The sequence below is a fragment of the Lactuca virosa genome, chromosome 2, assembly GCF_052849685.1.
Source record: "Lactuca virosa cultivar CGN04683 chromosome 2, Lactuca_virosa_CGN04683_v6, whole genome shotgun sequence".
In the NCBI taxonomy this organism is placed as follows: Eukaryota; Viridiplantae; Streptophyta; class Magnoliopsida; order Asterales; family Asteraceae; genus Lactuca; species Lactuca virosa.
Genome location: NC_136427.1, coordinates 69,491,090 through 69,506,423, shown reverse-complemented (window position 1 = coordinate 69,506,423; position 15,334 = coordinate 69,491,090). Strand labels below are relative to the sequence as shown.

Sequence of the window (15,334 nt, the reverse complement as noted above, 5' to 3'; positions counted from 1 at the left end):
GCAGCAGGCGGCTGTCGGCGGCAGTTCTCGTGAGTTCCGGCCAACAAGATCATGTACACCCTATCTGTTCACAAAACGACCCCAGCCACCCACCTGGCGGCGTGAGGCGGCAACGGAGACCCAAGAGGCGGACAGCAGCGACAGTTAACGGCGGCAAGGGCTGCCCCTCTTTACTCCCGACGTCCCAACGTCGGTCTTCTTCTTCCTCAACGGCTGGGCACGGTGGCGGCGCAACCATCCCGGAATAGAAACGGAGATGGGGGAGAAAACACGGCAAGGAGGTGGCGGCGGTAGCGGAAAACGGCAGCAACGTCAGTTGTTGGGGCGGCAAACGGCGGTCGATCGTCAACTTTTGCGAACACCGCATGGCAGCGCTGAATGAGATCCAACAGCGGCAGGTTCGCCCAGCCCCTCCCACGACCACGGCGCCCTCAACTGCCGTCACCTTCGATCTTCAAAACTTAACGGTGACGGTTGGCGGCTGTGCTCTTGGTGGGGTTTCCTTCGACCATTCACGACGACACAACCGTCATGGACCATGGTGGTGGTGCTCACCGACTTCAGCAACGGTGGTGCAAGGTGACTCGGCAGAGAGAGAGAGAGAGAGAGTAGCGGCGCCGGAGTTGAAGTAGGGTTAAGGTGGAGTTGCGGCTGCTCTTCGCTAGGGTTAGGGTTCACTGTGGTGACGGGTTTAATACCCCATGCCCCATACAAGTTTATCCCATATTAACAGGATCAGTCCCTCCTTCCCCCGATTCTTTCAAAACTAATCCAAATGTTACCGTTTCTACCCTGACTCCAGAAACTTCTTTCAAATTAAACCCGTAATTTACCCAACAGCCCCTCCTTTTACAATATCTTTCCAATATAGGTCCAAAATTTACTCTTTTAACCCCAACCATTCAAGACCCTTTCAAATTAAGTCCAATATTATTCTTTAATCCCCGAAACTAACATTCCAATAATTATTAATTGATCTTGGACTATAATAGTATGAAATAATCATAATAATTACTTCCCGGGGTTCCTGATTTATTATTTAATTATTCTATTTTAAACGGGATGTTACAATTCTCCCCCACTTAAATTTGATTTCGTCCTCGAAATCGTTTCTTATCATTCCTTACATGCCAAACAACTTGAACTACAATCCCGAGCATAACCCTAGCCTTTCCAAGGCAACCGTAACCAACCCTCGCAGGGTTCTAAAACCTAAAAATAAACGAATCCCTTGCAATATGATCACATTTACTCAATCCGTAATCTGAAGTCTCGAGATAGTCTGGCTCCCTGACAGACTGCCCACCCTGGATCGTTGTCGAATGCATTGCACTTAACCTCCAACTGGCTACTCAACTTCTGATAACCTGAGGTTCCCACTAGAAAACAGAATCACAAATCCTACACTGCTAACTATGATCCTTTAGTTCTCGAACCACATACATATAATAACCTGCTCATAAGCACAAATACTCATACCTGGCCCAATCAGCCTCAGGCTGGAATACCAGGCATGCCTACGACGGGTCCAGTCATCCCTAGTATGGAATACCCTCGTATCACACACATGTTTGGTCCAATCAACCCTCGGGTTGGAATACCAAACACGTCAGGTCCACTCAATCGTAGGGTCCGGTCATCCTCATGATGGTATACCCTAGATTGGAATACCACTATATACATAACTAGGGTCTAACCCATAACCTGAAATCCAAGGACCAATCCTTGCATCTCATCCAAAATCCTATGATTCGCCACAACCGAGTAACACTCATCCGAAATACCGGGTTCCGGCCCGGTCGCGGAGCTAAAGGACTCCCACATAGTTGCCTCACACGACTTCCGAACGAAATCCTTCCCTGGAACTAATTGCCACTAGTTATCATGCCACTGCGACTCTAACAACTTTCTGATCCAACCGATCAGATCCATGTGTCGAATCCCATCGTTACCAAATCCACGGCTAAAAGCGATTGCTACATAACCAATGGTGGCCTTACATCACAAGCAACCTTAAGCAATCCATTGCTTCCTTGATCTCATAACTGTAGTGACGTTCCTACAGTCTTATCACTGGCTTAACCAAGTATAATCCCTATGGGGAAACCCATAAACCAATCCGTGGATTTCCATATCCTCACTGCTACACTCAAACTAGTGGTTACTACTGTCCCTTCCGCGTCCTAGCAACGCGCTCATGCTATCTACCAACCTAGTGAATGTTGCGGCTACACCCACAGACTTACATCACTCTAGCACTATCTGTTGCTAGTGAATGCTACGGCTACCCCCACAGTCTTACAACACTTTCCATACTAACTGATCGCTAGTGAATGCTACGGCTACCCCTGCAGTCTTACAACACTTTCCATACTAACTGATCACTAGTGAATGCTACGGCTACCCCCGCAATCTTACAACACTTTCCATACCAAATGATCGCTAGTGAATGCTACGACTACCCCCGCAGTCTTACAACACTTTCCATACCGGTCGAACATGCGCTCGACCTAACACACCACTGAACTTAATTCATGGCTAGAATCCCAACCCGATTTCCCAAGTTCTGCTATCAAGCACCGAGAAGACGCGATTCACATGCTGAGGAGTTTTACCGAACTCCCAACTCACACAACACTCAAACCAAGCAGCCACTAGGGTTGTCTTCCTTCCCGAAAACGATGTGTAACTTATCCCAGTTTCAAAACCGATCCTGCTTCCGCATTCCGGGACGATTCTCCCCCACTTAGATTCAACTAAGTCTTCAGAATACATGAAAATTTGAGAATTCCCAATCCTTCTCGCTTTCCAATGATCGATCTGATGACAACCAGACCTTTCCAACTAGTACTCCTTTACTAGCCAACCACAAGTGATCACACACTTCTAAGAACCAGCTGAACACTTCCTGAATCCCAGTGAAACCTACAGTCCCTAATTCTTGAATGATCCCACACTAAAATCTTGAAGTCCAAAAGATTGATGCTCCAACTAACATCTCAGCAACGAGCTACTTCCCTTGGCGTTTTCCTCCGCTAACCAATAACGGTTACTAAACTACTGAATCCTGACAATGGTGAATAACCATCCTGTGGGACCCTGATATGTGCATAATTAGCTATATGTTTAGTATAGATTTTTATTAACTTTTAGCTAATTATTTGCATAATATGGACAAAAGGTACTTAATAAGGTCTAAATTATATTTTCAGTCCAGAAGACATGCTTGGAGCAAAAAGGAAGAAAGAGAAGAATTCAGAAGCTGGAGAATGAAGAAAGAAGAGAAAACCTGGAGCTACTCGGCGAGTCCCGAAGAATGTTCGCGAAGTAATATCCAGAATCCTTACTGCACACGGATTTCTCAAAGGTACTCGGCGAGTTGGAGACTTACTCGCCGAGTTGCCCCTGTTTTGAGATAAGTATAAATAAAGGATCTTATTCCGAATGGAGAGACTTTCTGATTTTCTTGGACGATAACTTGCGACTGAGGAAACCTTTGGAGACCTGAAGAACCCTAATCTTTGATCTTTTGAAGACTCAAGGCGAATTAGGTTAAATTTTCCACTTAATCTTAGAAGTGAATCATGTCTATATCAACTAGATTCGTTTTTGAGCTTGTTCTTACTGTAATCATGAGTTGAATTTTCGTAGTTTCTGTTTAGGAAAGACCAAGTTACTCCTATGGTTTGATTTATACTTTTATTGATTGATTATTGGTGATTTTATTAAATTAAGTTTGTTAAAGAACCTTATGCATTAACCATAACTATTATCTGTTAATTGGAAGACAATTAGGCTGCATGAACATCTCTTAATTGTTAACCTCATATGATTTATGTGAACACTTCATTATATGCCTAGGATTAGTGAATATGAAACTAGGATTAACTAGAGAATGGGTAAATTAATTTGTGAGCTTGTTTGAGAAACCAACAAACAAAAGGTTAGTTGAATTACTAATTTGATTAACCAATTACAAATCTTATTTAATCCAAATAATTGAGCTAGGGAGTTAATTAGTTTAAACAATTGGCCACTGCTTGAATTGATTAATTTTCTAAGGGTTAGTAATAGTGAATGCGAATCTAACCACTATAGTTGGTAACCAATAACAATTAATTTATCACTTTATCATAAAATTAACCATAGGAGTGAATTGGTTGGACCTAAACAGAAACCCTTTATTAAATTTGGTGAATTTTTACTTGTTTTAGTTGATTAGTTAATTACTTGTTAGGTGGTGTGTTTAAGTTTATAGTCTTGTAAAACTAGAGAAACTAGAGAAAAACCCTTACTTTTATCATTTGTTTAGTTAAAATTAGTTATTAGTTTAATCTCCGTTCCCTGAGTTCGACACCCTACTTATCCAACTATACCACTAAAAGACAGGTTCACTGCCTTTGTGTGCTAAATCTATATTTTTAAAGTAGGAATAAAACTAGTGCATTTTACACACATCAAGTTTTTGGCGCCGTTGCCGGGGAACGGTTCAAAAATTAGCACTAATTTCTAGTTTTATCGATCATTTGTGTGAGATTTATCTTGCACAAAGTTATTTTTAAGTAATTTAGTTATTAGGATTAATTTTAATAGTTTTCTGTTTTAGAATTTTAATTTAATTTTTTGTTTTTGCCTTGAACTCGCCGAGTGCATTCGAAGCTACTCGGCGAGTCCATTGCAGTTTTGCACTTTTTATTATTATTTTCTTTTTGTTCTTTTTACGCGTTTTTCTTACTTTGGTTGCAGTTGTTACATAACCCGATGATCCAATACGTCTTTGGTTCCTCCACTTGAAGACCCAGAGTCCGCTTTAAGAAAGAACAAAGGAAAAACCGTTGGAGAATCCGCTTCTTCAAAGAATTCACCTTTGAAGAATCTCAAGTCCGTTTTCAGCAAGAAGAAGAGCAGCAAATCAGGAGCATCCAGCGCCTCTTTAGCCAGCAAAGACCCAATCAGAGAGGATACCGAGTACGAAACCGAAGGAGAAGAAGACCCTACATTCGGGCACGTTTCCGATTCCGACGACGAATTAGCTATCCCTATGGCTAACATTGATGAAGTTCCCATGGGGGAATGGAATAAGAGGATACACGATGATACCGGGCCGGGACTTGTGCAACCCGCAATTCCCGCAACTGCCACTTTTGAGCTTAAGGGTCACATTCTTGCTCTACTCAAGGAGATCCCCTTCCACGGAAAAGACCACGAAGATGCTTACAAACACTTGGATGAAGTAAATGATGTAGCTGATTATTTTAATGTTCCAAACGTGCCTCGCGAAACTCAGCTACTTCGCATGCTTCCGGTTACATTGAAGGGTGCTGCAAAGGATTGGCTCAAGTTACTTCCCCCCGGATCCATCACTACATGGACCAAGATGAAAGAAAAGTTTATTGATTAATTTTGCCCACCCTCCAAGATATCTAAGTTAAAGAAAGCCATAGCCAACTTTGAACAACAAGCTGGAGAGTCACTTTATGAAGCTTGGGAGAGGTACACGAGTCTGCTAAGGAATAGCCCACATCATGACCTCAATAGTCAACAAGAAGTCTCCATTTTTTATGATGGAGTAAATGTTACAACAAGGCAATTACTTGACTCGCAAGGTCCACTAACAAAGAAGGCGCCCTCGGTGATAAAGCAACTAATTGAAGAATTCTCTAAGCATTCTAGAGAATACCACAACCCAAGGAATGATGTGACAAGAGGATCAGCTTATGCAGCTTTAGAAGATTTGTCAGCAGTCATGGCTATGTTGAAAACCATGGATAGGAGGATGGATAAAATGGATCAAACGATACATGTTATTCGGGTGGGTTGTGAGAATTGCAATGGACCTCATCTTACTAGAGATTGTGACTTGGACGAGAATGGGAATAAGAAGGTGCAAGTATGTTACTCAAGTGGTGACCGATATGATGAAGATTGGCGGAAACCCAAGAAAGAGTGGCTTCCTTATGATGAGTACAAGAGGGCTAAGGAGGACAAGTTTAAACAAAAAGGAAGAGGTTTTTACCAAAAGGAGGAGCCGGCACAAGAAAGGAAACCAAGTTTAGAGGAGATGCTTACTAAGTTTGTAGCTACTTCAGAAAAGAGACATAATGATCATGATGCTGCAATCCAAGAAACAAGAACAATGCTTAGAAATCAACAAGCATCTATCCACAACATTGAGACACAGCTGGGGCAACTTGCTCAACAAATTAATCAAAGATCACCGGGAGAACTTCCTAGTAAAACTGAAAACAACCCACGAGGCGTACATATAAATATCGTGACAACAAGAAGTGGAAAGATAATTACTCCTCTGGCCCCAATTCAGTCTGAAGAGCCCAAGCAGTTACAAAAGGAGGATGCAGAAAAACAAAGCCAAAATCAAAATCTGCATGACACAGACCCTACTCGCCTAGTCCAGAATATGGACTCGACGAGTCCATTACCTAATCAGAAAAGTCAGATTCCTGCAAAGCCATTTCAGCCTCCATTGCCATATCCAGCCAGAGCTAAGAAAGAAAAGAATGAAGAAGACTACCAGAAGTTTCTAGAACATATAAAGGCTCTTCAAATCAACATACCATTCATAGAAGCGGTTGCCCAAATGCCAAAATACGTTAAGTTTCTCAAAGAGCTTCTAACTAACAGAAGGAAGATGGAAGAAGTGAGTGAAGTAGTTCTTAATGAGAATTGCTCAGCTGCCATGTTAAACAAGCTACCAAAGAAGAAGGGTGACCCGGGAAGCTTAACATTGCCTTGTCAATTTGGGAATTTGGCCACCATTCATGCTTTAGCCGATTCAGGAGCAAGTGTAAACCTCATGCCTTATTCATTTTTCAAGAAACTAGATCTCCCGGAACCGAGGCCAATCCGAATGGCAATCCACTTAGCAAACAAAACTGTTACATTCCCAAGAGGAATATGTGAAGATCTATTGGTGAAGGTAGATAAGTTCGTGTTTCCCGCGGACTTCATAATTCTAGACATGGAAGCCGATCCTCAAGTCCCGATCATCCTTGGAAGACCTTTCCTTAACACTGCAAGCGCTATAGTTGACATGCGAGATTCAAAACTTACTCTACGGGTGGGGGATGATTCAGTCACTTTTGGGGTTGATCAAGCCATGAAGCATGCAAGGCCTAGTGATGACACGGCATTTTCAATTGATATGTTGGATGAATTGATGGAGGAATGACATAATGAAGATCCAAACAAGTCCACCATCCCCTTTACTGAAGAACTTGATGCTGAAAAAGACCTACTGGAAATAGAGAGACTGCTGGAAGAAGCTGATTATGATGAGTTAATGAAGACCATGGAGCAACCTACTCGCCGAGTAGAAGCGATCTACTCGCCGAGTCCAGTTGAAGAATCCCGAGAAATCGCATATTTTGAAGAGGACTCGACGAGTCTCTTACCTGTACTCGACGTGTTCAGCATGCAGAACGCAAAAACTGAGCTCAAAGCACTACCAGATCACTTGGAGTATGCATTCCTTGAAGATGGTCAACAAAAACCTGTTATAATAGCTTCTGACCTCTCCAAATCTGAAAAAGAAGAATTAGTTCAAGTCTTGAAGAAGAGGAAGAGTGCCATTGCATGGAGTATCACCGATATCAAGGGAATAAGCCCCTCTTATTGCTCTCACAAGATTAACCTGGAAGAAGCAGCAAAGCCGGTAGTGCAACACCAAAGAAGATTGAACCCAAACATGCAAGAAGTGGTCAAAAAGGAAGTAGTCAAGCTTTTAGATACGGGGATCATTTATTCTATTTCTGATAGTCCATGGGTTAGTCCAGTTCAAGTGGTGCCCAAGAAAGGAGGGATGACGGTCGTGACAAACGAGAAGAACGAGCTTATTCCGACCCGAACGGTAACCGGTTGGCGAGTGTGCATCGATTATCGAAAACTAAACGATGCCACTCGTAAAGACCATTTTCCTTTACCTTTTATTGATCAAATGCTTGAAAGATTGTCCGGCCATAGTTATTATTGTTTCTTAGACGGATTTTCGGGCTACTTCCAAATACCCATAGACCCAAGGGACCAAGAAAAGACCACTTTCACTTGCCCGAGTGGGACTTTTGCCTATCGCCGCATGCCCTTTGGGTTATGCAATGCACCTGCGACATTTCAAAGGTGCATGACGGCCATATTCCACGACATGGTGGAAAAATTCATGGAAGTATTTATGGACGACTTTTCTGTTTTTGGATCTTCCTTCCATCATTGTCTTACTAACCTTGATTTAATGCTTGCAAGGTGTGAAAAGACCGATTTAGTCCTTAATTGGGAAAAATGTCACTTTATGGTTAAAGAGGGTATAGTTTTGGGCCACAAGGTATCCAAATCGGGAATTGAGGTGGATCGGGCAAAAATAGATACAATTGCCAAATTACCTCCACCAACTAATGTAAAGGGCATTAGGAGTTTTTTAGGACACGCGGGTTTTTACCGCCGTTTCATAAAAGATTTTTCTAAAATAGCTAGACCTCTAACACAATTGCTTTTAAAAGATGCACCATTTAATTTCACTAAAGAGTGTCTAGACGCTTTTGAATTTTTGAAAGAAAAATTAACTAATGCCCCGATCATTATTGCCCCGAATTGGAACTTACCTTTTGAAATAATGTGTGATGCAAGTGACTTTGCATTAGGAGCTGTCCTTGGTCAAAGGGTCGATAAGCACTTTCGACCCATTTATTATGCAAGTAAGACTTTGAATCCGGCCCAAGAAAATTACACCACAACTGAAAAAGAATTACTAGCAGTGGTGTATGCTTTTGACAAATTCCACCCTTATCTTGTTTTATCTAAAACCATTGTTTCTACTGACCACTCTGCTATTAAGTACTTGTTTGCCAAGCAGGATGCAAAGCCAAGATTGATACGTTGGGTCCTACTTCTACAAGAATTTGATATCGAGATACGTGATAAGAAGGGAATGGAGAATGTAGCAGCCGACCACTTATCAAGGCTAGAAAACCTGCATTTGGAGTCATTGGAAGAAGAAAAGATTGGAGATGATTTTCCGGACGAATACATTTTGGTGACCACGGGGGAAGAGCCATGGTTTGCAGATATAGCTAATTATTTAGCTACCAAGTACATCCCAAAAGACTTTACCCGCCAACAAAAGAAGAAATTCTTTTCGGAAATAAAATACTACTTTTGGGATGAGCCATATCTTTTCCGAAGCTGCGCGGATGGGATCATAAGGAGATGCGTATTCGGGAATGAAAGCCGAGAAATTTTGGAGCATTGCCATAGCGGGCCCACCGGTAGACATCATGGAGCACATTACACGGCAAAGAAGATATTTGATATTGGGTTTTATTGGCCCACAATTTTTAAGATGCTACCCAATATGTCAAAGAGTGTGATGCATGCCAAAGAGCGGGAAACATCTCCTCCCGAAACGAAATGCCACAACATAGTATTCAAGTGTGCGAAGTATTTGACATATGGGGGATCGATTTCATGGGACCATTTCCAATCTCAAAGGGCAACAAATATATTTTGGTGGCGGTTGATTATGTATCCAAGTGGGCGGAGGCACAAGCTTTACCAAATATTGATGCTCGGGTGGTGGTGCGCTTTTTGAAGAAGTTATTCTCAAGATTTGGAGTTCCTAAAGCCCTTATAAGTGACCGAGGCACTCATTTTGCCAATGATCAATTAGAAAAGGTGTTAAGGAAATATGGGGTAACCCATAAATTCTCTACATCTTACCATCCACAAACTAGTGGGCAAACTGAAGTGACGAATAGAGCATTAAAGAGAATTTTGGAGAGATCAGTGGGTAGCAATCGAAAGGAATGGTCGGATAGACTAGATGATGCACTTTGGGCCTTCCGAACAGCTTTCAAAACACCTATTGGTACTACACCATATAGGCTAGTTTATGGGAAGCAATGTCATTTACCGGTGGAAATAGAGCATAAAGCTTTTTGGGCTTTAAAAATATGCAACTTTGATATAGCTGAACTTAAAAAAAACCGGTTGATGCAAATGAATGCTCTTGAAGAACTTAGGAATGAGGCTTATACTAGCTCCTTGATTTATAAAGAAAAAACCAAGCGTTGGCATGACAAAAGAATCAAGGGTAATAAAGACTTTCATGAAGGGCAAAAAGTTTTACTTTTTAATTCAAGGCTCAAAATCTTTCCGGGCAAACTAAAGTCAAGATGGGATGGTCCATTTCTAGTGAAGAAGGTGTTTCCACATGGAGATATCGAGTTATTATCAAGAGATGGCACTCCTTTCAAAGTTAATGGACATAGAGTGAAAAAATATGAAGAAGGAATCCCGAGGAATGAATACATAGAAGAAGGGATGCTGCTGGAGGGCATGGCAGAAACGTAGAACGGAAGGAGTCCAGCTAACGACTCCTTAAAAAGAAGCGCTTCCGGGAGGCAACCCGAGTTTAGAGTTTGCATTTCTTTTCCCTTTGTTTTTCTTTTTCACTTTTAGGATATGTTTTCTTTTCATTCTTCTTCTGAAATTTTGCTTAAAATGATTGCTTGAGGGCAAGAAATGCTCAAAGTGTGGGGTGGTGGTTTAAAAAAAAATTGAGTTTTTTTTTCAAACTGAACGATATACTCGCCGAGTTCATACGATTACTCGGCGAGTACCTTTTGAAAATCACGACAAAACGCGAACACGCGTCCCTACTCGGCGATTAGGAATTTCTACTCGACGAGTACAAGCATTTAAACGGGTTTTTTTTACAATCTGTAAATAAGGGTTTCTTTTTACTTTACTCATTTTCACCAACACATTCATACTCGCCGAACATTCTCTTCCTCTCAAGCCATTCCTTTGATTTTTGTTGAATCTCCATCCACAAGGCAAAAAGGTATGATTTTTCCTTTGTATTCTTGTTAAAGGTTATAACTCTATCAATTCTTGGTTCTTATTTTGCTTAAATCCGGATTTGGGGGTTTACTTCGATTCTAGGGTTTCAATTTTACTATGAATTAGGAAGATTTGGACAAAATTTCTTGTGGATTTGTGTTTAAGGGACTTAGAACAGAAAACCCCTTTGCAACTTTATGTGTTTTGATTGACCTAATATGGCCCGATTGAAATATGTTCTCGCAGTTCATCCTACTCGCCGAGTAGTTCATGAACTCGGCGAGTAGATGCTGTGATAGACCTGTTATGGTTAACTTTAATTGCTGGGTTTTGTTTGTTGTTGTTTTCTTGATGTTTTTCTGCAGAAATCATGTCCAGAAGAGGTCAGAGTTCAAGAGGAGGGGGTCAAGGAGACATTCCATGGCTTACTTTTCCACAAATCACTTCAAAATCTTCTCAAGTTAGGGCGAAGAATAGGTTGGAGGTTTTGAAGCAGAAAGAGATTCATCTACCCAATGCAATTAATTGGGATTGGTTGGGTAAAACTGGGTTGGAAGAAGAATTGACACCTTATTTGGTGAAATCTTTTGACGTGGGTGGATCAACAATAATTTGTGATGGATGGTTGCAGCTGTTCAAAATACAAGAACCTGTGTTTGCAGAACTATGTTGGGAATTCTTCGCTACTCTCTCATTCCGGGGTGGTAGTGAATATTATAACGCCAACATTATCACTTTTTGCCTCGGAGGGGAGCTGCGCCACTGCAGCATAGCGGAACTCGCCTGGAGGGTTGGTATCTATGACCAAAATGTCATCATGACGGAGGATTTTGAAACATTTTTGGAGCAATGTCACAAGGATCTTCCCGAGGGAGTCGTTGCCTCCACTTGGTGGAATACTATTGCAAACCGGGTCTATATTTCCTCTTCTGCTCAAGAGGGCCATATTCGTTCTCTGATCCATCGTCTCATCCACCGCCTCATCGCTAGTACCATAAATATGAGGAAGGATGATGACAAAGTTCCTACCCTCGACATTTTTTATTTGTGGAGCATCATTACCCCGGACGTCTTTTGCAACTTGCCTTATTGTTTGGAAAAATAGCTTGCGGAAGGAGCGGTTAAAGAGAAGATTAACTCCAAAATTAATGGGGGTATGTTTGTGACAAGACTCGCAAGGTCATATGGCATTTTGGACATGCAAGAGGCAAGGGCGTTGACTGTAATTTCTCCTCCTCCGTTTAGCATTACATTATTCCGGAGGGCAAGGATTGTGGAAAAATTTGGGGATTCATTTGCAATTCCACATGTAGATGAGGTGGTTGCTCCCGAGAGGCCGGGAAGAAAAGTTAGGCAAAGGAACGAACGGGCCCGAGAAGACCCACCGGTTATTCCGGTGGAAGATGAGAATGAGGGATGGAATCAAGTGGAATATAGGAGGTATTTGGATGACATTGGTCAAGGTGTTAATTATAACAATGAGTCATTCAATTATCTCTTTCAGCAAATGAACATCGCCCCAAGGCCCGGGCCCGGATATCCTTACATCATGAGTTGGGATGAGCGGATGCAGAGGAGCAACAATCAAGCAGGAGGAAGTGGCGCAGGAGGGGCAGACATGGAAGAAGAAGTTTGAAGCTTGGTTTTATTTGGATGTTTTTTTATGTTTTTATTGTGTTTGATGTTAAACTTTGTTGAACTTGGATTATTAGGACCTTGGTTTGTTTGCTTTCACTTGTGATTATATGTTTTTCAGGTTTGAAGATTATGATGCATTTAGGAGTCTCATTGGTCAAGGCTAAACTGAGGATTGGTTTAGATGAGAGTGCGAATTGTTACATTTAAGGTTGAGTCCATTAGGATTGAGAGTGACACAATGTGTTATCACTGAAGGAAATAGAAGAAGAGTCACTGAAGTATTTTGAGTTAGAACCTCAGTCAAGAACCAACAGCAGGGAAATTTATTTTCGACTCAGCGACTTACTCGCCGAGTGCACCTAGGGTACTCGCCGAGTGCATGTGTAAATCCGCGATTATCTGCTAAATGCTGATCTATTCGCCGAGTTCACGCCTGACTCGCCGAGTCCATCAACATTTCACACGCAGAATTTGTTTTGAGCACATTCACTGCAGTTCTTATCCATGTCTTATGTGGAGACTCATTCCTGGAAGATTTCTGAGAGCTTTTTCCTAAGCATTTGGAGCTACTTAGATGTTTACCACACGCGACATGACACCCAAGGCATGGATGAGCTGTTCCCATGCCTAAAGTCATTTGAAGTAGGAGCTTAATTGAAGATGATCAGCCTCGCCACTGCTATCCCAGGGGAGTTTGTTCCAATTTCCCCTTTACTTTAGGATTGTTCTTTATCATGCATAACATGTAATGGGGACATTGCATGAATTAAGTGTGGGGTAGGGGGTTGGTTACATTAGCTAACTTAGAATCTTAATTTTAGGCATAATTTTAAAATTCTTGCATAAATTTTTTTTTGCCTAGGACTTAACTTAGAAAACTTTGGTAAAAGCAATTAGGATTCCATGTTAGAATTATGTTGAAGGATGCAATATGTTTAGAATTTGTGGCCTCCTTATTTGTCCCATGATTTCAACCTTTATTGATTGAAGTTGAGCGCCCCTGCTTAAGCATGTAGGTATTGAGTGAAAAAAAAAGAAGTGAGTTACATGAGAAAATTATAAGAAAAGTTTGAAGAAATTTTGGAGCAGTTAAAGTGAAGATCAAAAGATCAAAATTCCAAAGTTCAAAAGTTGAAGATACCCAAAAATCAAAGAAAATAAAAAAGGTGGCAAATTTTGAAGAATTCAAAGAAATTAAAGTGCAAACTATCAAAGAAAGTGAAGAATTCCAAAAAGCTCCATAGTGGTATCGAAAATTGTAATTTTTAGAATATGTATGCTTGGGTTGCTCAACCAAAAATACCTTGAGGCTAGGAGGTTTTCTGCGGATGGATTCGGAGGGATGCATAAAATGAGCATCGTTCAAAAGAAGTGGGCGGGTGTTTATGAGGATTGTTAGTATTTAGAGTATTGGGGGGTCTTTAGGAAAATTTTAGACACAAATGCATGCGTTGCGGTCTTGGCATAATGGCTGGGTTGAATTGGAGTTGTCTAATGTGATTCTAATGTGCTAAAATTCAGTTTTGCTTGGGGGCAAGCAAAAGTCAAGTGTGGGGTATTTTGATATGTGCATAATTAGCTATATGTTTAGTATAGATTTTTATTAATTTTTAGCTAATTATTTGCATAATATGGACAAAAGGTACTTAATAAGGTCTAAATTATATTTTCAGTCCAGAATACATGCTTGGAGCAAAAAGGAAGAAGGAGAAGCAATCAGAAGCTGGAGAATGAAGAAAGAAGAGAAAACCTGGAGCTACTCGGCGAGTCTACGAAGCTACTCGGCGAGTTCTGAAGAATGTTCGCGAAGTAATATCCAGAATCCTTACCGCACACGGATTTCTCAAAGGTACTCGGCGAGTTGGAGACTTACTCGCCGAGTTGCCCCTGTTTTGAGATAAGTATAAATAAAGGATCTTATTCCGAATGGAGAGACTTTCTGATTTTCTTGGACGATAACTTGCGACTGAGGAAACCTTTGGAGACCTGAAGAACCCTAATCTTTGATCTTTTGAAGACTCAAGGCGAATTAGGTTAAATTTTCCACTTAATCTTAGAAGTGAATCATGTCTATATCAACTAGATTCGTTTTTGAGCTTGTTCTTACTGTAATCATGAGCTGAATTTTCGTAGTTTCTGTTTAGGAAAGACCAAGTTACTCCTATGGTTTGATTTATACTTTTATTGATTGATTATTGGTGATTTTATTAAATTAAGTTTGTTAAAGAACCTTATGCATTAACCATAACTATTATCTGTTAATTGGAAGACAATTAGGCTGCATGAACATCTCTTAATTGTTAACCTCATATGATTTATGTGAACACTTCATTATATGCCTAGGATTAGTGAATATGAAACTAGGATTAACTAGAGAATGGGTAAATTAATTTGTGAGCTTGTTTGAGAAACCAACAAACAAGAGGTTAGTTGAATTACTAATTTGATTAACCAATTACAAATCTTATTTAATCCAAATAATTGAGCTAGGGAGTTAATTAGTTTAAACAATTGGCCACTGCTTGAATTGATTAATTTTCTAAGGGTTAGTAATAGTGAATGCGAATCTAACCACTATAGTTGGTAACCAATAACAATTAATTTATCACTTTATCATAAAATTAACCATAGGAGTGAATTGGTTGGACCTAAACAGAAACCCTTTATTAAATTTGGTGAATTTTTACTTGTTTTAGTTGATTAGTTAATTACTTGTTAGGTGGTGTGTTTAAGTTTCTAGTCTTGTAAAACTAGAGAAAAACCCTTACTTTTATCATTTGTTTAGTTAAAATTAGTTATTAGTTTAATCTCCGTTCCCTGAGTTCGACACCCTACTTATCCAACT

The 15,334-nt window shown here is 40.7% G+C and overlaps 1 protein-coding gene and 1 non-coding gene across 2 annotated transcripts; one reads left to right on the top strand and one right to left on the bottom strand.

The window, feature by feature from the left end:
* Nucleotides 1-5,425: 5,425 nt before the first annotated feature.
* On the bottom strand, nucleotides 5,426-5,532 carry LOC145161781 (small nucleolar RNA R71). The gene has a single exon (XR_013738655.1). It is a non-coding gene; the product is annotated as a small nucleolar RNA R71 (small nucleolar RNA).
* A 1,900-nt stretch (nucleotides 5,533-7,432) lies between these two features.
* On the top strand, nucleotides 7,433-10,359 carry LOC145157493 (uncharacterized). Its single transcript, XM_079076526.1, has 3 exons — nucleotides 7,433-7,874; nucleotides 8,313-9,438; nucleotides 9,891-10,359. Exons 1-3 carry the CDS (start codon nucleotides 7,433-7,435, stop codon nucleotides 10,357-10,359), a joined length of 2,037 nt encoding a protein of 678 aa, XP_078932652.1.
* Nucleotides 10,360-15,334: the final 4,975 nt, after the last annotated feature.